The sequence below is a fragment of the Macaca mulatta genome, chromosome Y (genome assembly GCF_049350105.2).
Source record: "Macaca mulatta isolate MMU2019108-1 chromosome Y, T2T-MMU8v2.0, whole genome shotgun sequence".
Lineage (NCBI taxonomy): Eukaryota > Metazoa > Chordata > Mammalia > Primates > Cercopithecidae > Macaca > Macaca mulatta.
In genome coordinates this window covers 4383630-4406815 of record NC_133427.1, presented here as the reverse complement: position 1 = coordinate 4406815, position 23186 = coordinate 4383630, and the positions used below count along the sequence as shown (strand labels likewise).

The 23186-nt window shown below is 39.8% G+C and overlaps 1 protein-coding gene across 1 annotated transcript; it reads right to left on the bottom strand.

Moving 5' to 3' along the window:
- Positions 1-7020: 7020 nt before the first annotated feature.
- DDX3Y (DEAD-box helicase 3 Y-linked) lies at positions 7021-22930 on the bottom strand (the record flags this gene model as incomplete). Its single annotated transcript, NM_001258335.1, is given in 17 exon segments — positions 7021-9490; positions 9994-10127; positions 10474-10627; positions 11203-11320; positions 11403-11584; positions 11829-11973; positions 12081-12225; positions 12691-12851; positions 12936-13034; positions 13258-13343; positions 14051-14186; positions 14816-14915; positions 14996-15151; positions 15915-16044; positions 18213-18260; positions 20168-20228; positions 22762-22930. Coding segments are annotated over 17 exon segments (1980 nt in total). The 5' UTR covers positions 22807-22930.
- Positions 22931-23186: the final 256 nt, after the last annotated feature.

Below are 23186 nucleotides of genomic sequence, written 5' to 3'. Positions count from 1 at the left end.
CAAGGCGAACATCTATCTCTGAAGTATACCTACAAAAAGAACATCACTTATCGACACCATAAAAACCCTCTTTGTAAACATCCCTTCAAGGCATCTATAATGATAGTTTTACCATTTAAACTTTCTATACATGGAATCATACAGTATGTACCATTTTGTATCTGACTTCCTCAGCTCATTAGTCTGAGACTAACCACATTATCAATCCTCATGAATATGATGCAGGAGGGGTGGCAGGGAAGTGCTGGGTAGAGAAAGTCGGGGTCCCTGGTGAGGGCTCCACCTTCAGGCCTGTGCCCATGAATCCAGGTGAGGACCAGCACTGTTTTCATGCTCAAATGTTGCATTTTCCAAGACCACCCTGGCCCACCACACCCCTCACACTGTGCCTACAAAAACTCTGAAACCATAGTGGGGATACACACAAGTGGCTGGATGTCAAGAACACCACACTGGCAGAAGAACACACAAACATCAACAGGCCATCAACAGTGGAACAATGCAGACACTGAGGGAAATTCAGCCAAAGGCAGTACAAGGAGAACCAGACCAATGAGTGGCCCGACTCTAGTGGAAGACCACCTTCCCACTCCATCCCCCTTCTGGCTCCCCATCCATCCCGAGAGCTACTTCCACCACTCAATAAAACCTTGCACTCATTCTCCAAGCACACGTGTGAACTGATTTTTCCTGTGGGCTAGGGAAAGAACCCCATGATATAGAAAGCCCTCTGCCCTTGCAATAAGGCAGAAGGTCTTATTGAGCTGATTAACACAAGCTGCCTGCATACTGTAACACATACCCACTGGAGCTTCAGGAGCTGTAAACACTCAGTCCTAGACACTGCCACCATGAGGTTGGACCCCACACTCCCCACAATCTGCCCATCTCCATTCTCCCACTATGGGTTTGAGCTGCGTTGCCACTGAAGAGGACCACTCCCCGAGTCTAACACCCTGACAGGGGGATAAGGGAACTTTTCCTGTTTCAACTAGGGGCTCATCTGGGATCCCAGAAGGTGAGAGCAAATGTGAAACTGTCAGATCTGCCTTTTTTCCAAAACCCTGCGACCTCTCTTTCCTGCAGGTAAAAGGATGTTTCAAGATTTAACTTCCCTAACTGGGCTGGTCAAAACCCCAACTTTGTCTCTTCTCTCTCTCATGGTTTGAAACGGCTATTATCTCTTCGTTTATAATGTTGAAGAGTTTTGCTACAGGCTGCAGCAGTGCTTAGCTGCCGAAAGTGCAAATCAGACAAATTATTCTTAGAGGTGCCATCTCTGCCTCCACCCTGACAGGCAGACACAGGCAGCTCAGGGAACCTCCCCTTTCTCCTCCCAGCTCAGGCACCTAGACTTGTTCACAGCATGCTTAACAGCCACCAGCTGAGGTAGGTGAGAGAAAACCACAGTGGTAGCCGGGACCTCACAAAGTGGGCACTTCTGGCCTGTCATGCCAACAGAACCTTTCTTTTCTTCCCCTGGCCAAGGAAGTCAACACAGCGTGAATATGGAAAAGGACACAAGGATTAAAGGGAACGCCTTGCACTGAGCAAGGAGTTCTTTCCCCAGGACATCCCCCTTTTGACCTTTAAACGGTTTTTCCATTTTTTTCCTTTTCTAAGTAAGAGGACTCCCTCTTCCCAACACTATTTCTGATAGGGAAGTTAACAAAGGAACATCCCTTGCTGGCTAATAACTGCAAATTCAGCAGCATTCATTTGAGACAATATCTAAACAGAAACAGTCTCTGAAACACCTTTTCAGCCCCAATCCTGATTCTGAGCTTCAGGCTGAGACCTTAGAAAGACCAGGTTGGAGGGATCCAAAGCCAGGCAATAGGCACAATGTAAATAGGCAGGACCAATTCCTGTAGACTAAACCCTCCACCCATGGAAGGAGGCCATACTCCATGGCATAAACAGGCCCAGGGAACTCAAAGTTTGCCAACAGCAGGGAGAAAGAGAGGCAGAGGTGAGGGTGATTAATTCCTATTCTTGAGGTTTTCCCTGATTCATGGGTACACACCACATTGGTACCTATGGCCAGCACTTGCCAAGGTCTCTGAGACTCAGGGTTAAGAGGTGGAAGGAAAGCGAAGTCGCTAGCTTTCTTTCTCCATCACACCGAGTTTTTGCTTCAGCAAAACCAACGAAAGGAAATAAATGCCTCTATTTCCTGTCTTTCAGAATGGGCAAACAGTTCTCTTCACCAACCCAGCTTCTATTCCTCTGCAGTGTGTCCTGAACCATTGAGACTGCTCTGACCCTCAGAATCTGGAGGAAAAATGCCTCATATCCCTTTGCACAAAGGTTTGGACAAATTATAAAGGACTGGGTTGGCTCCAAGAAGAAACTACTCACCTCTACCATCCAACAGTTGGAAATTTTTTGTAGACGTGAGGACATACGGTCTGGGGCCCCACACATGCAGGCTTTCTGTACCTTGCAAGGCAATCCAAACTTTGCCAACAGTGTAGGATTGATCGCCATCTCAGGGAAGGCTAGAAGGGACAAGCCCAGGGAATTAAAGATCTGAGTCCCAGAAGCACCCTCTGCAGAGAAGCCACCTCCCTCCAGTTCTGCTCCTCTGGGTACACACCAACCTCCCTACCCAGCTTCAGCCTCTCACTTGCCCCCTCCTAGAAATCCTTCCACTGAACAAGCCCCAGTCCCACTCTTGCCTCTCCAACAGATGTCCAGTGAATTTGGCCCCATTAAGGTGCAGGTCCCCTTCTCCCTATAACACTTAAAGCAAATTTTCAGAATTTCACCCAAGTATTTGAACTCTCCTGGACAGACATTATGTTACTTTGGAATCAGATCCTGATGGACACTGAGAAGCAGGCCGCTCTGCAAGCAGCAGAGAGATTTGAGGATGAGCTTTGCATTACATATAGTGTCAGGGAAGGGAGCAAATATTCAACTGTAAGAAAAGCAGTATCAGTGAATGACCCTAAATAGGATCCCAGTGATGAGATGGGAGACTGGAAAAGGAGATACTTTCCAGTGTGCATAATGGAAGTCTTACACAGGATGAAGACCAAGCCTCTCAGTTATGCTAAGTTGTCCATGACTGACCAGGGATTTGATGAAAATCCCACTGCCTTCTTCGAAAGGCTGAGAGAGGCCTTGGTAAAGCACACCTATCTCCTGATTCAATCAAGGGACAGCTAATCCTAAAGGATAAATTTGTAACTCAGGCAGCCCCTGATATTATGAGGAAGTTGGAGAAACAGTCCCTGGAGCCAGGTAGTACATTAGAGGTCCTCCTGAAAGTGACCACCTCAGTCTTTTACAATAGAGAAACGGAGGCACAAGAAAGAGGCTTTAATGACCACCAGACAAGCCTACAAACACCAGAATTTCCAGGCAAGATACACTTGTTAATTGCTAAAGATATGGCTGCAAAGCTACCTCTCTTACAAAGTTTAACTGACCCTATTCAAGATTTAATTTCTTTCACCAGGGTAAAACAGCTTAGGATACAATGTTGTTAGTATATTTCATTTCCTTTTTTTTTTTGAGACGGAGTCTCACTCTGTAGCCCAGGCTGGAGTGCAGTAGCTGGATCTCAGCTCACTTCAAGCTCTGCCTCCCAGTTTTACGCCATTCTTCTGCCTCAGCCTCCCAAGTAGCTGGGACTACAGGCACCTGCCACCTCTCCCGGCTAGTTTTTTGTAATTTTTAGTAGAGACGGGGTTTCACCATGTTAGCCAGATGGTCTCGATCTCCTGACCTCGTGATCCACCCATCTCAGCCTCCCAAAGTGCTGGGATTACAGGCTTGAGCCACTGCGTCCAGCCCTTCTCTGTAATCTTTGGCATTAAATTTTTCCTTGTATAATACACATGTAACCCATGCATACTTAACCTTACAAAATTTTTTTTCTCTCACACACACAGAGGCCATCAAACTCCAAATAGACAGGCAACCAGAGCCTCAGACAATGTGAAGCCTTAGACCCATGTCTGGGAAGAAATGACTGCTCTTTTCCCAAAAATAATGCCCCATCAGCAGGAAGCAGCTAAGACTGGTTGTCTCCATATTTTAATGGCAGTTAGATGCACCTCTTCAGACGGGTGAAATGATACCAGAAAAGGGCAGAGAAGTGCTGGGTAGAGAGGGGCAGGGTCCCTGGTGAGGGCTCCACCCTCATGCCCACAGCCCTGGGTGAAGACAGGCACTCCTGTTTTCACACCCAAATGTTGCATTTTTCCAAGACCATCCTGGCCTCCCACTGCGGGCACCCCCATCCTGTGCCTATAAAAACCCCCAAGACCATACTGGGCACACACAAAAACAGCTGGACATCAAGAGGAATACACTGGCAGAACACAGATGGCAACAAGCCACTGACAGTGGAATGACATGGACACTGAGGTAAATTCGGTAGATAGGGGTCAAAGGAGAGCCCAGGCACTGAGCCGCCTGACTCCAGGAGAGACCATGTTTCCACTCCATCCCCTTTCTGGCTCCCTATCCACTTAACTGAGAGCTACCTCCACCACTCAATAAAACCTTGCATTCATTCTCCAAGCCCACATGTGATTGGATTTTTCCGGTACACTAGGGCAAGAATCCAGGACACAGAAAGTCCTCTGTCCTTGCAATAAGGTAAATGGTCTGAGCTGATTAGCACAAGCTGCCTGCAGATGGCAAAACCTAGAGAACACACTGTAACACACGCCCACTGGGCTTCAAGAGCTGTACACAATGGGTCACAGCCCACACTCCCCAAGATCTGCTGTCTGCAGGCTCCCCCTAAGATGTGGAGCTGCAGGACACTTAAGAACTGAGCCACTCCCCAGTCACACACCCTGTGAGGGGGATACAGGAACTTTTCCTATTTCAAATACATAGTATCTCATTATAGAAATCTACTCATCCCCCGTTGCAACTATTAAATAAAAGCATCATTTTGAATACGCTCATCTCTGTAAACATATTCAATGATTGTCTTTGAAGTTCTAAAAGAGCTCATTTTTCATATAGAGAACTGCTACATAGCACACATCAACACCATTTCAAGTTCACATTTTCTTGCAGGACAGATTTAACTTTTCTCCCGACTGCTGTAGAGATGTACCCATTTCATTTGTCCAATAGAAACGAGATCATTCCAGCTCTACTTCCTGCCATGGACCGCAGTTCCTAACTGATCAATTATTCTCTGAATCTAAAGAACTCATACTTCTAAAAATGGGCATTAGACTACTGTGGTCTTCAAAGGACAAATACACATACTTGGGTGCAAACACACGCACACTCAATTTCTCAGCCCTAGGTTCCAGAAAAGACATATACAACGATTTAGTGCAAAATCACACCTAAAAATGGCCTGAGCAGGAGGGAAGGAAATGGGAAACCATTTCCATTGGTAGAAAGAGTTACCATAATTTGGTCACTATTTGGCTGATTCACTGCAGAATTTCCATAGTATGTGTTCTACAAATATTATTTACTAATCTTCAAACATCAATGTAAATTGTTCACTAAACTGTGCTACCATCAACCAACCTGAACAACTTGATAATTGCAAATCCAATTTTACCTACATTGTATCTTTTATCCAGAGATTGCAGTTCCCAAAAATCAGATCATTTACTAAGTATGCCTGTAATTGATAAGGACAAATTCTTTTTAACTGCATGAACCTCAACACAGCTCAAGTGTTAATCGTTAGTCATCACGATGATAAATACAATTTAAAAGTTAAGATAATAACATACCTACTTAAATATATAAGGTGTGCAAGAAACCAAGTAATGGTGAGAATGTAGAGCAACCAGAAATGAACTGAGACAAAGTGCAAAATGGCGTTAACAACTTCTGAAAACCAGTAGTATCTACTGAAAACATGTAGGACAGACAGGAGCACTGGCATTTACCAAAATCACGAGAAGTTTGTTGCCGCTGGGCATGGTGGCTCACGCTTGTAATCCCTGCACTTTGGGAGTCCAAGGCAGGCGATCACGAGGTCGGAAGATCAAGACCACCCTGGACGGTGAAACACCGTCTCTACCAAAAATACAAAAAATTAGCCATTAGCCGGTCGCTGTGGCGGGCGCCTGTCGTCCCAGCTACTCGGGAGGCAGAGGCAGGAGAAAGGCGTGAACCTGGGAGGTGGAGCTTGCAGTGAGCTGAGATCATGCCGATGCACTCCAGCCTGGGGCACAGAGTAAGACTCCATCTTAAAAAAAAAAGTTTGTTGCTGCTGCTACAAACCAGAAATTAGGTGCTATTTACACAACAGGATTCCACACAGCAATCAGCATGTTACAATTCGAATCCTAAGTAACAATGTAATTTCATCTCACAAACACCACAAGTGCAAGAAGTAACAACAAAATAAGCTGTAGATTTCATTTACACCAAGTTTATCAGACTAAATCTTATGTATGCTGTTAAAAGAACAGTGCTTACCCTTTGCAGTTTGAGGCTGGTTGCCAAAAGGGGACACAAAGGGACACTGAGGTTCTTGACTTCCCTGAAAAGACCTATATCAAACGTGCAACATTAGATCATTTTGCCTATGTTTGTTAACTGGCACTAACTGCTGCAATGTGTTGATGGGACTGTCAGCCACCAGAAAAAAGAAGTTGGACAAAAGGTGTGTATGTGATTCTCAGCTATCATTAACCTACTCCAATTAACTCTTGACCTTCAGTAGACAACTACTTACAATCAAATAGTAATTTGTTGGGCAACTGACTTTTTACCCAATTCATTCTTACTTCAGCCATCTTTCACATCAAAAATGCTTAAAACCACCATCACACTCATATTAAGTTGCTTAGACCAAAATGCAATACATGCTGCGTGTACAGACCTTTTAGTTTTCCATCAGTCAGAATAAAATCCTGCCTCTGTACTCCAACCTTCTACCACCTTCATCATTTATTCAAACATGTAAGGCAAAGTACTTCCAGCCTCAGGATGTATTTTGCAAACAGCTTTGGTAGTCAAGAAATCAGATTTCCAATCTTCAGGTTAGGAGCACAAATTCATCTTCAACTCAACATTAAGCTACAAGTGACAGCAAAAAAGATTTTTGAACTTTTTATTTTAGTAAAATCAGAATAAACAGAGCACATGCAGTGCCAGCATCTAAAACTAATACAATAAGCAATTACTAAAATTTTACAGTGACTCGAGGTTCAACGGTTACATTCAGCAATTCCATTCTTTACTGAAAATACTGCTGGCTGATAAAACTGAATGTAAGTCACTGAAAAAATAACCACATGTTTGAGGACTGTAAATATGCCAGACAATCACCGAAGATCAAACAAAACAAAACAAAACACATAACAAAACTCAGAAAACTGTTGTGGATGTGGACACTTCCTATCAGCATTCAGAAGTGTTTCATTAATATCTTAAGACAAGTATATCAAAACCTTGGCATGTTTTAGTTTCAAGTTGACAATTTTGTCTTAAATTTTGTCAGAAAATTACAGCTACATTGCCAATGCCAGGTCTGCTTAATTTGACTCAAGTTTAATAGGACTTAACATTAAAAGCTCACACTACCCCGAAATATATTATTTCACATACGGTGACATTCAACATTCAAGTGCCAGTGTGTTTTTGTACTGTCTTTTGGTCAAGTTTCTTTAAACTTTCAAAGAATCATTTTTAGGCTTACAAAAATAAATATTTGTCAAAATTTTCAATAAATATTACACAACTAGCAGCAAAAAGTATCTAAAATCTGTTGTGTGCAAATAGTTTTCTTCTCAACTACCATTCCATGGTCCCCAATAAAATTTTAGAATCTACTGCTTCACTGGCTGCATTCAACAATCTCCAAGAAACAAAATAAGACTGGAAGGTCGAGGACACGCACACAAGACATATATATATAAAATTCTCTGAATGTGCAATAAAATAAGTACTTTGTAAAAAGTTACGGGAGAAATGTACAAGAGTCTAAACCTATACTAATTGAAATAGCACCTTAACAAATGACCTCAATACTGTCAAGTGCACCTACTTGTAAGTTTTAGAACAAGGCACAATACACTTGAAAATCTATTGCACTTTAAGAAATTTTTGCCAACTTCTTATGCCACTGAAAAGATGTTTTTAAAGATCATTGCATTCTGGCCACAAAATCAGTACAGAATTCCAAGTGGGAGAGGCATTTTTAGTGGTGGACAATCATCTTTGGCCAAATTTAGCACAAGAGACTATAAATACCATGGAAACCTATGCAACTAAAATACACTAAAACTGCACATAGAGCATACACACCTTGTGCAGTTTAGTACATATTTGCAATCTGTGTGATATCAAGAATTTGTTAGTCTCAGCTTTACAAAGTCTACAAGTGTAAGCCATTTTAACATTTCAATGCAGCTTTAACAGCGCAATATGACTCTACATTAAATTAAAGCCTGCTGCATAATCCTTCCTGTTTAAACCCTTCTTGACCAAAAAACATCAACACTAGCATGCATAAAAGACCAGAATCCAACCAGGCCTATAGTGAGGCCTGGTCACTGCCATGGTCAGCCATTCTAACATTTCAAATTTTTATAGCAGGCATTAAAAAAACTATGAAATCTCCCCCATTGTATCAAAGCTTTAAATCTTTCCTGTGATAGTATGCCCACAGTTGCCTAGCTTAGAATAAACTCCCTAAACATTAAATGAGAAATTGCTGTATTTACTTGAATTAACCTAAAAGAGCTCTTTCAAAAATATTAATGGGTATATTGATACATTCCACCTCGTCATGACTGGAATGGCTTAAAGAGTGTAAGTTTCTAAGTGCCTATCCAGGATAGAGTGAGCAAGTCAGAACTTTAGTACAGGTTGGCCATATAAAAAACTATGCTTTAATGCTTTAAGATGTTCTCCCAACCCCCAAGTCTGCAAAAATCCAACAGTCCTAACGCAGGCTACTGCCTGAAGTTTTTTTTCCTTTTTATATTTATGGATGAATTGATGATTCCTGTTAAAGTTGTATCATACCTGTGTGCCAAGGTTTGATTTTAGGCCAAGTTTAGTAAATTTATTTTTGTCAAAACAATTGGTATCGTGAGCATTACTGAGCCAAAAGGACATCAAAGTAATAAGTTGTCTAAAGTTAAAGTCACAGTACGTTAACAAACGAACGATCCTCAGTCACAAAATTATAAATGCAGTTTGGGGTGGGAATAAAGCAGGAGGGGAAGAGTTAAATCCAAACTATAGCAATCACATCTTCAAACCAATTTCTTAATAGGGCTGCTGTTTATTCCTTTCATTTTTCTTCTTGTGACTTTGAGCTCCCTTGAATTATCAGGAGAATCATAGCTGGTAATGTACTGCAAGTTCTTGAAGCTACACGATACAGTCTGGCTAAGTTACATGTGGTTTCCATATTAGCTTGTTTGTAAGGGTGACTTTGCTGCAAAGCAGATTCAGTTGCCCCACCAGTCAACCCCCTGGGAGTTATAATTTCCTCCATATCCATCACTAGTGTAGAAGCCTCCATAGCCACCTATCAAGAAAAATGTTTAGAAAGAAATTAAGTCATCCATTAATACCTTTTTTTCTCAAGTACTTCAACATAAAACCAGTAAAAGAAATCTAGTGTTGGATTTTTGTGTCCCTCAGAAATCAAATTTCCCCAATAAATTACTCTTTGAAAAAGAGAACTCATAAGAAAAACAAAGAGCCCAGGCCAGGCACAGTGGCTCAAGCCTGTAATCCCAGCACATTGGGAGGCCAAGGTGGGCGGATCATGAGGTCAGGAGGTAGAGACCAGCCTGGCCAACATGGTGAAACCCCATCTCTACTAAAAATAGAAAAAAATTAGCTGGGCATGTTGCCATGCAACTGTAATCCCAGCTACTTAGGAAGCTGAGGCAGGACAGTCACTTTCAGTGAGCTGAGATCAGGTCACTGCACTCCAGCTTGAATGACAGTGTGGCACTCCATCTCAAAAAAAAAAAAGGAGAAAAACAAAAAGCCCTTCCTAAAAGAAAAATTAACATTAATTACCTCCACCAAATCCTCTGCTGTTGCCGTAACCACCTCCACCACTGCGGCTGCTGCTTCCACGACTACTACTAAAGCCAGAACTGCTGGAACCACTACTCTGTCGATAGTCTCTGGCACCAAATCCTCCACTGAATCTATTATTGTAAGCAAAAATATGGCATGGCAGTGTTAGTATAAAGTTCAATTAAATTGAAAATTCCTGCTTAAACTTTGCAATTCCCAATTTGATTTTTCAGTTCAATTTCATTATGTTCCAATGGGAACCATCCCATTAACGTCCCAACGTGTTCTAACAGTGTTTCTAAAGGACTCAGCAGTGAGGAACTGACACTTAATTCCTTGTCACCCTTTCTAATAATCATCCCTTGCCCAAAATGTTTATGTATTATTGTTAAAAGTAACTGTTTAATACTTTTAACTCTGAAAGCTTCTTGCCCCTAGTAAGTAGTAACAAGAGTGAAGGCTCAAAACAGCATGTACCTTTTAGATCGTCCACGATTGCCACCCTTGTAGTGGTGTTCATAAGCCATATTTTCCAACCAAGAAGGCACTTCTTGTTTAGCTTCTACAAGAAGATCCAACAAATCCTTTGTAATATTCATATTTTTTTCATTAAAGAATGAGGTGGCAAGGCCTAAAGTGTTCAAAAAAAGCTCATGAAGTTTCCATAAAATAGTGGGGTATTCTTATATACCTACATAAATTATAGTAAGAAACTAAAATATGATATTGTAATTTGTAATATAACCACATCAAAGAGAGTGGAAGAAAAACTTTTACTTGGCTGATTAATATAAAATTTTTCCTCAGAAATAAAGGTTCTATTTTTAAGATTCTGTGTCAAATCTCGGCTATATGCATCATAATTAAAAAAATGAAACCGTCGGCTGGGCGCGGTGGCTCACGCCTGTAATCCCAGCACTTTGGGAGGCCAAGGCAGGCAGATTACGAGGTCAGGAGATCGAGACTATCCTGGCTAACACGGTGAAACCCCATCTCTACTAAAGATACAAAAAACTAGCTGGGCGTGGTGGCGGGCGCCTGTAGTCCCAGCTACTCTGGAGGCTGAGGCAGGAGAAAGGCATGAACCTGGGAGGTGGAGGTTGCAGTGAGCCGAGATCACCACTGCACTCCAGTCTGAGTGACAGAACGAGACTCCGTCCCCAAAAAAAAAAAAAAAAAAGAAACTGTCTTTAACAAACTCCTTACCCAGGTTTCCTACACGTCCTGTACGGCCAATACGATGAACATATTCTTCAATATCACTTGGCAAATCAAAATTGATAACATGTCTCACATTTGAAATGTCTAGTCCTCGTGCTGCCACCTGAAAAATAACTTTTATTTAAAAAAAAAAACAAAACAAGCACTATACACACATGATTAATTAGAAAATAAAATATACATACAGCTGTAGCCACTAGAATTGGGCTTTTCCCTGAGCGAAACTGGTGAAGGGCCTCCTCTCGATCTCTCTGTGACCGGTCTCCATGAATACTGGTACAAGCGTATCCTTCATGGTATAAGAAATCCTCCAGGGAATCTGCTCCCTTTTTGGTCTCCACAAACACTAAAGTCAGCGAATCCCTCCCTGAAAAATTGTAAGGCTTTGTTTACTCATAGAGAATTAGCATCACTACTTAATCTAAATTATTAACTGGCTTAATTCTAGTCCTCGTGCTAGAATAAATCTTGGAAGCATGCAAACAGAGCCACTTAATGTAAGCATTGTTTTATCCATGTTTAGAAAGAGGAGAAAGACAGGAGGAAAAGCCAGAAAATACGTAAAGAGATTCTCTTCACATGTAACTGACTATTCTTATTCATAATTTTACCTGTTGCACCTAATAGGTCCAGCAAAAATGACCGTTTATCTAAGTCTTCCACCCAAACTACTTTCTGTGTGATGTTCTCAGAGGTAGAGCCTACTCTGCCTACAGCCAAAAAGATATATTCATCCAAAAAGTCACGAGCAAGCATCTGAAATGTGAGAAAAATACTCAATTACCTATTTTAATACATAAATTATCTGAATATAATGAATAAACACAAATGTTCTGAATAAAAGTTCAAACATCAAATAGTACCTGTATTTCCTTAGGAAAAGTAGCACTAAACATCATGGTGTGACGAACGCCCTTTGGTGGCATAGTATCTTGTTCAACTATACGACGTATCTGAGGTTCAAATCCCATATCCAGCATCCTATCAGCTTCATCCAACACTAAGTACCTATTAGAAAATCCCTCAGTTGATACTGGATCATTAGATCTGAGAAACTAATTACTATATATAGTTGTATAATTAATTACACTCATGTAGTCACTCAAATAGTAAATATCACAGTGTCACAATTTGACACACTCAACAAATGCATATATACATACACACACACACACACACACACACAAAATCATGAGATAAAAAGCTCAAGGTGACAACCAAATTACCCAGGCTGACTGTTAAAATGAAGCTCAGCCTCAATTAAAATTTCACTTACTCTTTAACAAAAACATTAACTGCAATTTTCAAAACTATATAGAAAATTAAATTATTAAAGCAGTACTAGTAAAATACAAGAGTAATCAACTTTAAATACAATGAAATATTTTTGTATAAAATGAAATATTTCATATTATATATTTATGTATATATAATATACATTTTGTATAAAATGAAATATGAAAACTGACATACTTGCAGAAGTCTAATCCAATCTTTCCTCTTTCCATCATATCCACTAGACGTCCTGGAGTGGCTACTAACAAGTGGCATCCACGTTCTAAGTCCCGAATCTGCTGACCAATATCAGCACCACCATAAACTACACAAGGACGAACTCTAGATCGGTAGGAAAACTATAAGCAAAGAACATGTCAGTGGCTATAAAAACATCATTTGATAAATGAGAAAAGCAGTAATCAGTAAAATGAGTATTTTACTTTTCTAGCTTCCTCATAGATCTGTACAGCCAATTCTCTTGTTGGGGCTAAAACCAAGGATATTGGGTATTGTTTGCGGCGCCCATACCTTCCATTTTCCTAAAAAATAAATACAATTTTAAATTTTAAAACCCAAAACTTTATTTGTAAAAATTCACTCTCTCTTTATAATTTACAGATTACATCTATAAACTTATTTTCAGTGGGTGAACGGGGTAAAAAAAATGAAAATAAGGTATACCTGGCATTGGTTAGAGAAGTCAACAGCGCTTTACAAAGCTTTATAAAACAAAAATGTCTTATTTTATAACAAGACCTTTACCTTTACAGCCTTCAAAGCTTCTCCAGGACCATCTGTATATATCTGACTCAGTATAGGTAAAAGAAATGCTGCAGTTTTCCCAGATCCTGAAAACAAAACAATGACTTATCATTTCTGAATATTAATAGACAACAAAGTGTTCTAAATGCCCTTGGAATGTAAGAAATTTTTTCTTACTTTATTTCCAATTTTCTAGGAAGTTACAGTAAATTTATATGGCAAACCTAAGATTGTAAAGTGACTACCGTGCTTTATCTTTAAACAATGCATTTTAATTTGAACAAAACACAAACATTTTTTCTGAAAAGTGGCATCAACTTTCAGTTCAACATTTCTTTGTAATCACTATATACTATTGCAATGTAAAGCAGGGGCCAGTAAACTTTCTGTAAGGAGTTACAATGGCTCTTGCAGGCCAGTCTCTGTGCCACATCTCTGGCTAATCTCTACAGCAAATGGGTATGGCTATATTTGAATACAGCTATTGAAAAATAAGTAAGTGCTAGGTTCGACCTGAAGGATGCAGTTTGCTAACTCCTGTGGAGTTAACTGCAAAATATGCAATTCTATTTCTTAAATAAGAATTTGCCATAAGCTTCCTCAAGATATCCAAATGAAAACACTAGTTTCATCCCAAGGATCCAAAGGTAGAGACAAAAAGACACATCCCTAGCTAATCTTTACCTATCTCAAATGCTAAACACAGGATTCAGACATCCCTTCAGAACATACTACTTTTAAAGTAAGTCCAATCAGGTATTCTTAACTTTTACTTTGTATCAAGCAAGCTTACCTGTTTGGGCACAAGCCATTAAGTCTCTTTTTCCCTTAATAATAGGAATGGCATGTTTTTGCACTGGAGTAGGACGAGTATAGCGAGTAAGTTCAATGTTCCCCATGATAATTTCTCCCATGTCAATATCGCTAAACTGCAAAGAAATTCAACCAGGTTAATCAAATACAACTAAATACAGAAATAAACATAGCAGGCATAAAACACCGTATCTGTTGCAATTTCTGTTTTATACTAACATATTAATGGAAGTAACCAACTGTCTGATTTGTTTTACAGATGCTATGATTTCAGTAAAAGATTCATGGCATTTTTTAAGAAAATGCCTGGGTTTGTTCTACACTGAAAGAAGTTTTTGGAGGCCGGGCACGGTGGCGGATGCCTGTGGTCCCAGGACTTTGAGAGGCTAAAGGCATGAAGATCACTTGAGATCAGGAATTTGAGGCCAGCCTGGCCAACATGGTGAAACCGTCTCTACTAGAAGTACAAAAATGGGCTGGGTGTGTTAGTGCGCGCCTATAGTGCCAGCTACTTAACAGGTTGAGGTGGGAGAATGGCTTGAACCCAGAAAGTGGAAGATGCAGCAAGCTGAGATCATGCCACTGCACTCCAGCCTGCGAGACACAGCAAGACTGTCTCAAAAAAAAAAAAAAAAAAAAAATTGGATGCTTTTAATTCCAGGATTATTCTTAATAATGACATTAATTTTCTTCATAATCCAATGGGTCTGCATTAATAACTTTAAAAGTCAAACAAAACACTTACATTTTCAATATGTGGAGGACAGTTACTGCCAGTTGCCTCTACTGGTATATCATCGTATTTCTCAAAGTTAATCCCTGTGTTTCCTCCAGAAAACAGTTCTCTGAAATCAAACAATTATTACATATATGTTATATTAAGCAATAAACTTCATAACAATTAACATACATTTCAAAAACTTACTGCTCCAAGCGTTCACTTGGTGGAAGTGGTTTTGACCAATCATCTTCATCTGACTTGTCACACCACCGACTGTGTCCACTCCGTTCAAATCTGCCAAAGCCAGTTCTGTCACGACTGCCAATACCATCATAGTCACTCCGTCCACGATCATCAAATCTGAATGGCACAAGCAATCGAAAGTACATGATTTAGCCAATGTTAGATTATCATCTCTCTAGAAATGTACTCGGGTATCAGTACATTTGCTCAGTAACTGAGCAAAACCATCCTTCAAAGATACCAGCAATTCAGTATTTGTTTCTCATGTGAAGTAAGGACCCTAACTAACTAGTATTGATGTATAATTTATGTCTTCGTTTTTAAGAAAATTATAAAAATTTTTATAAAATTCACAGCTTTAATCTCACATGCTAAGAATCAGGTTTTTAGATACTTATAACTAGTACATATTTTACATCTTCATTTAAAATAGTATCATCTAAATATATTTACTGGTAGGAAAGCAGGAATAACACTTGAGTTTTTCCTTTATATAGAAGTAGACATGTGAGAAGAGAGTATTTTTAGAGTTTTATTCCTATTTGTGAAAAACAGAAGACAAGATTAAATATAGCTATTAGGTTTTTAAGATAGACTTATAACATACATCAAAAATGAAGTGTTTAAAGCTGTCACTACCTGTATCATTTAAGTTGAAACAGATTTCACTGTATCAAATACCATATTCATCTAATTTAATAAATTAATTTTAGCAAAGACCTCTTACTGCTAACAAAACAATGAGTAAACCAACATTCTGCTTTAAATCCGTTAGTAGTCTGTCAAAAACATGCTTGACCATTCAAAGTAAGAAGAATGAGAACTTACCAAATTCAGATTCTTAAATTGCTACTGTACACACATACAAGCTGAGATTTACCTTCCCCTTGATCCACTTCCACGTTCACTGAAATAACCAGACTTTCCTCTAGAATCTCGAGACCCAAAACTGCTATATGCATCCTTATCTTTGCTGCAACTCCAACCTGAACTGTCTTTATCATGGAAGCCTTCAATAAAAAAGCAAAAATTAGAAAGTGACAAGACTTTTACATAATTTGCATCTTTCCAAATATGAAGTCCTTCACATGTAGTCTTCCTTTATCTTATGGGACCAAAGGTCAACAGGTTCCATAAGCAGAATTTTTATTCTGAATAATACAAAAGGTGTTAAACCTAAACACTTAACATATGCTATATATAATACACATTTTGGGAAGGCCCAGCTAAACAAAACATTACCTCAGAGACTGTGGGTTACCTAAAGAAAAGCTTGAACTAAGAGAAGAGATCTACATAATCAGAAGAAATATGTCAGATGTATTCAGACAGACATGGCTCACACCTGTAATCCCAGCACTTTCAGAGGATAAGGCAAGCGGATCATGAGGTCAGAAGATCGAGGCCATCATGGCTAACACAGTGAAACCCTGTCTCTACTAAAAATACAAAAAAATTAGGCAGGCGTGGTGGCGGGCACCTGTAATCCTAGCTTCTCAGGAGGCTGAGGCAGGCGAATGGCATGAACCCGGGAAGGTGGAGCTTGCAGTGAGCTGAGATCGCACCACTGTACTCCAGCCTGGATGACACAACAAGACTCCATCTCAAAAAAAACTCCAACTCTATGCACTTTATGACCAAAAACTACTCATATGTAGTAGTATGTAGCAACTGTATGTAGCAAGCATCATGGTAAACAAGGACTCATCAATGAAGAACCTGGAGAAGGCAACTTGCTACCTATCAACATCAGTATAAACAGGACTAGTTAGCTGAGCATCTGAATGCATTTTTTTTCAATCTAGCTTTGTCTAGTAACATCAAAAAGAAACAGATCAACTACATGGAAACAGTCAATACAAAACAAGGAATTTCCATGCTGTCTACTTTGCTCCACCAGACCTCTAAGATAGCCTCAAATTCTAAGCGTCCAAAAGCAATTGTGTAGTCTTAATATGCTCAGTGAGAATAAAGCATACTTGATTTAAAAAACAAAAACAAAAACAAAAAACCCTCTATGTTGCCTACTTTTCCAGGTCTACAAACTGATAAAAAGAAAAATTACAAAAGTAAACTTGCTCCACAACCACACACTTGCTTAAGCTGAGGGATTACCTAAACTCAAACATTTCAATAAATGCTTAAAGTTGCAAGTTAATAAAGTTATTTTCCCCTGCTTTTAAATCTCCAGTATTAGACAAATGAATTGTACTTCCGAAATCTAGATCTATTGTACTAAATCGACTGTACTTCCCAGATTTAGGAATTTAGACGTTTAAGGTCTCTTCCATCCCCCCAAATACTAAAATATTGCTAACTCTCCTTAAGGCACTTAATAAACCTTGGATGCAATTCCAGCCAGATACAATACTAAGAATACCTGTGATAAAAGAAAATTCTGCAGTTACTCTGAAAAAAGAATACAATCAACAGCTAATTGGTCTTCTGATAAACAGACTTATACAGAGGCTACAGACTAAACATAGAAGTACAAACCCACTCCACACCCCTTTATTATCTTCTTTCCTTTTGGTTTTAAATACTTTTCCTGACCTTTTCTTCTCCTAGAATTTTTTTGATGTATACGCAGCACTCAAAACATCACCCCAATTAAACTTTTCTGAATTACAAATTTAACAGTAAACAATCCTAGGTGTTTTAATGTATTTCACACAACACCTTTCAAATGAAGTTATTTAGGCTGAAACCAGACAATCTCACCAACTTACTTACTGGATGTGGCCAAAAGTGGTAATCTTAACAACGAACTGTTAACTAGTTTGAAAAAAAAAAAACACCCATTTTCACTGTGCCAACTTTTCAAGATGGCATCAAGCAGGACCTTATCACTATACAGTTTATATTACATAAGGCATTCCCACAAATACACTGGTTTCAAATTTCAAAACATAAATGTTCACAAACAGATAAAGCACTATAGTTAACCTATATAAAACCCAGATTTTTTGGGCTCAATTTGCCAAAGGAAGCAAGAACTATCCATCATTCAACATTACATGAACTTTTCCAAAAACAGAAAATGTTACTTCTTAAAGACAGTCCAAAAGAGGCACAGGAGGGGACAAAAAACGTTTATAGACTTACTAAAGTTACTTTTTTCCCTAGGCTTTGATTACCTGCTAAAGGTTAGGTCTACAAAGTTGCCTTAAAGACGTACCTTTAGATGCTTCTCTGTTCCTTAAGTGAGGAGGTATATAGCGCCCTTCTAAAAGAGAAAATGTAAAATTAGAAGCCCATGACATCACCAAGATACTGCTTTTTTAGAAAATGTCTATTAAAAAATAGGTCCTGGAAAACAAACTTTTAAAACCTACAATAAACTACTTTGCAAGATAAGGCGAAAAAAAGGTTACTCTAAAATACACTGCAAACCACATATATTTCAGTAGCTAATGGCTGTTATTTAACAATCATGTTTTAAAAGGCTCTATTTCCAGTAACTGCTACATGAATCAACACTGATCATTAAACATGATCATTACTCCAATATAACAGCCTACTAGGAAAAAAAAGACTATGGACTATACTAAATTACCCTGTAAAAGGCTTTTTAAAAATCTGTACTGGGCTGGGCACAGTGGCTCACACCTGTAATCCCAGCACTTTGGGAGGCCAAAGTGGCCAGATCAAGAAGTCAGGAAATCGGGACCATCCTGGATAACCCGATGAAACCCCATCCCTACTAAATACAAAAACTTAGCCAGGCATGGTGGCGGGTGCCTGTATTCCCAGCTACTGAGGAGGCTGAGGCAGGAGAATAGCGTGAACTGGGAAGGCATAGCTTGCAGACAGCGGAGATCACACCACTGCACTCCAGCCTGGGCACAGAGCGAGACTATGTCTCAAAAAAAAAAAAAAAGAAAAAACAAAATCTGTACTGGTAAAGTGATACCATAAAAACACATGAAAAGTTGGAAAGTGAAAATGATCTGGAAAACAAATTAAGGGTTTTAAGTGAAATTAACAGCCCAGTCTATGATTAAGAAGTAAAATAACTTATCAAGCAGATGGAAGTCTACTTAACTGACCACCTGATTTTCCTACTCAAAAATCCAAAAAATCCAAATTTGAACTAAATCTCCTACTTTTAGATTTAACTAAATATCCAAAACTGTCTCTACCAGTTAAATCTCTATAATGTTCATATAATGACAAAGTCTAAATAAATTAATAAAACTTAAAGTGTTTCGTTTTGTTTTTTCAGAGCATACCAACTGCTTTCCTTGTTGAACAACAGGAAGAAACATGGACTCAAACCAGGAATACTACCAAACAATCACCAACCTTACCCTCCTATCCAAATACTAACCACACAAACTTCCAAAAAGAAATGAGACCAAGTGTTTCAAAAAGTATTTGTAACTAATTTTCTTTCAAAGAAATATAACCTATCACCTTAAAATCAGATGAGCTTGGTTTTATCACTGAATATTAGGTTCTTCAAGAGCAACAGCAGTAGATGCAGCACATAAATACACAGGTTTACTTTATTAGGTTTAACACAATGCAGGTCAATTCACAAGGATGGGCTTATACCCCATGCTGGGCCAGAAATGAATGGCACTGCTTTTCTAAAAATAATGTCTATTACATTAAGGTCCTTGGTTTCTGGGTTTTTTGTTCTTTGTTTTTTTTTTTTTTTGAGTCAAAGTCTCTGTCACCCATGCTGGAGTGCAGTGACCTGATCGCAGCTCACTGAAGCCTCCAGTCTCCCAGAGTCAAGCAAACTCTCCCATATGAGTAGCTGGGACTACACGAAGGTACCACCACGCCAGGCTAATTTTTTGTATTTTCAGTGGAGATAGGTTTTGCCATGCTGCCCAAACTGGTCTCGAACTACTGGGCTCAACCGATCCACCAGCCTTGGCCTCCCAAAATGCTGCAATTACAGGCCTGAGCCACCGCATCCCACCCACTAAGATTTTTCTTAAATTGCTTTAACTCAAAAATAACACAACAGTGTATTCTATTACCCAGACATACCAAAGTATCTCATATTTTTACACAGTCAAATTGAAGACAAAAAAAAGTAAATTCAAAATTAACAAGTCCAATAAGATATTAACATTAAGCTCAGATAAATATTCCATTTTTAAAAAAACTTTTACTTACTGCTCGCTGTACTTGCTCCTCCACTCTGTTTTTCAGAGGAGTTCAGGTCCAGATTAGCAAGCTAGAAGAGATAACAATAGCTCACACGCTGACACACAAGAACAGATAACATCACAAAAGACAAATGAAACCTAGATTCCAATCTTATCCTGTACCACACACTTAGCTGCCATGTCGGTCTGGCATTAGGTTTTAAAGATGCCTAAGTCTACCAACCATGACAAACGCAAATGGCATCACCTGAATACTAGCAGTTTCACAGTAATGAGTTCAAATTCATTAACTCAAAACACATTTTCTTTAACAATTTTCCATAGTAAAAGCTTTCCTAACTAAAAAAATTTACCACCAATTTCTCAGTAACTTAAACACCCAATTTAGCTAGTCATAATAGTAAAATGTTCCCAATGACAGTGGTTTTCTTGATATTCGAACCCTAAAAATAAAAGGACATTAGAAGCATTTGAAGATTCCTTAATTTCTCTTTGCCCTAAAGACTGTAAAACTATTTTTAATGCAGATAAATTCCTAAACATCGAAAGTTAAAAACCAACTTCTCTATGTTTTGAGTACTATGCGGCTTTACACAACTGTCATTTAATGTTTGATACTCTATGATGAAGACAGTAGCACTTATTTCTCCCATTTTAAACATCAAACTCGGAGGTCTTTGGTTACAAAGTTAAAAAGCGACACATCTCGTATTTAACGTTCCTAAAATGACATATGCAATCCCAATTCCTGCCTCCTTATACTGATGGATTTTTAAACTGTAGAAAAAAGATTATTTCACTTGAACGGCTTCAACATAATACCTTACCTAGAACTACCCTGAAGCAGTGGGGAAAAAAAAACACGTACGTCAAAATAGATTTTTTTCAAAAAACAGGTTAAGACCAATGCCAAGAGCAACTTTGTCACCTCTTTGCACAAACTTTCTATGCCGTAACATGCTTACATATATATTAGAAGCTCAAGATACTATCACATTACATTAATCATCAATTAAGACAGTGTCTTAAAAATTTTGCCGTCTGAATTTGGTTACTACTTAATTCTAGTGAACTAGAGAGCACGGTTTATCAAGAGTTAAACGGATGCCAATTACATAGAAACATAAATTCGTATTGCCCAGGCTCTTAATTTTCTATTTCTGTGGTCTATTTAACACATTGTCAGTAAATAGAAGGCGTCAGTATGTCGTCAGTGGAAAAACAACTTTCAAACGCAGACCGCTAAATCCCTCAAACGACACCTGACAGCAAAATTTAAAATCATTTAGCATCACTAACCTTTAATCACAACTAAAAAGTTCGGGCAGTATTTTTTGGCTATATATTGCTCTTTTATTCATTCTCTCCCCTAGACTTTGGGGGGCAGAAATGCAGGGATAATCTTGCAAACGACTGGAGTGCCAAATGCAAAAGCGCGGTAGGTTCCTGACACAGAAAACGAACCTGATCTAACACGCAGACCACATGTTCTCTGCCTCATGGCCCAGACTTCCGAAGTAAAGGATCAGTCCTTAATGGAGACAGAGTTAGACCTGTATCCACATTCCATCAGCGGTAACAAGTAAACCACAAATAACCTGTCCCGCTAATCAATATTCGGGGTTAATTTTCTACCGGACGACTTCTGCATGTATCGGCTAACGTAAAGGTACAATACTATACAAAAACCGCACAGCTCTCGGCTAGGCAGCTATCCAGTGACTGAATTAACTGAATTAAGAAAGGAGTGTAGTGCAATGCTGGATCCCTAACCCTCCAAGTGTCTTTCCGCTGGCGTCCAATTTCCATTATTTCTACACGGGTCGAGAAAAGCACGCGGCAGCCATCCTTCCCTCCCCTTCCCACCATCCCTTTCCGGTACTTCTGCGTCACAAAACTTTCCACACCGGAAGCCCGGTTTCGGCACGCTCAGCACCCAGGCAACGGTTATTCCGTGGCTAGGGGACCCCGCCAGAAACAAGATATAAGGTACTTGTTTCATTGTGCTTTACATCACTCCTCTTCAAGAATTCCACAGGCCTGGTCCCTCCGCTGAAGCACCACAGCGCTGCCCAGTCATACAATCGTATACAAAGACTCGCCATTTGCCCGAGCAAAGACCATACTCTCGTTCCTCTCTACACACACTGGGTGGCCTGAAATACACTTTGTTCTTAACAACGACACTTTTGCGAATACGTCAGGGAAGCCTGGTGAGGGCCTAACCTCTAGACATAAAAATGGTCCCCTTTTGCGAACCGCCTCCCTCTCCCGCCCTTTGTAACAGGTCCGTGGTCGCACATGCGCGTCTCCACGCTACCGCTCAGGCAAACACAAAAGCCGCCATTGCGTGCGGCCCAGTACTACACCGGTATACCCGCGTAAACAACCATTAACGTTACTGCCATCGTCCGGTCTCTTCCGTACGTGGTCTAATCATGGTCTCATGCAGTTTCTCTCCCCATTTCTCTACAGTCCCAGTCACACAACACACGAACCCACAAGAGGCGAAACTGAAATATCAATTAGCAGTGCGCCACAAACCGTTAAGCCAAGTAAAAGATCCCCTTAGAAAGCCTCAGGAGGCTTACTTTGACTCACCTGCTGGTCCAGTTCAGGGTCATTTTTCACCCCCACATGACTCATCCCTGAAGAGAAGCGAAAAATCGTATAGTCCACTGTAAGTGCGAGACCGAGTAGCTGAGCTCTCACAAGGGAACTTCAGCTGTTAAGTACACTGGTTAGCCTACGCGGTAATATGGCCCCTCCCACACTATACGTCAGCACGCACCACGTGCGACCTCGTTGGCTCCACCCCTCCACCACCACCATCCAATCCCTTTATCGCTATCATTACTTCTGCCTAAATCGCGTTGGTTTAGTCATAAGATCGCGGGATTAAGTAGTCCCAACACCTCTCAAAATTCGCGAGATCTTTGCTATCCCCGCCCTCTCTCTGTGTCTTCGAATTCTAGGGATCTGACAAGAAAGCGTCTTTCGCCTTTTTCCCCTTGGGGAAATCTTAA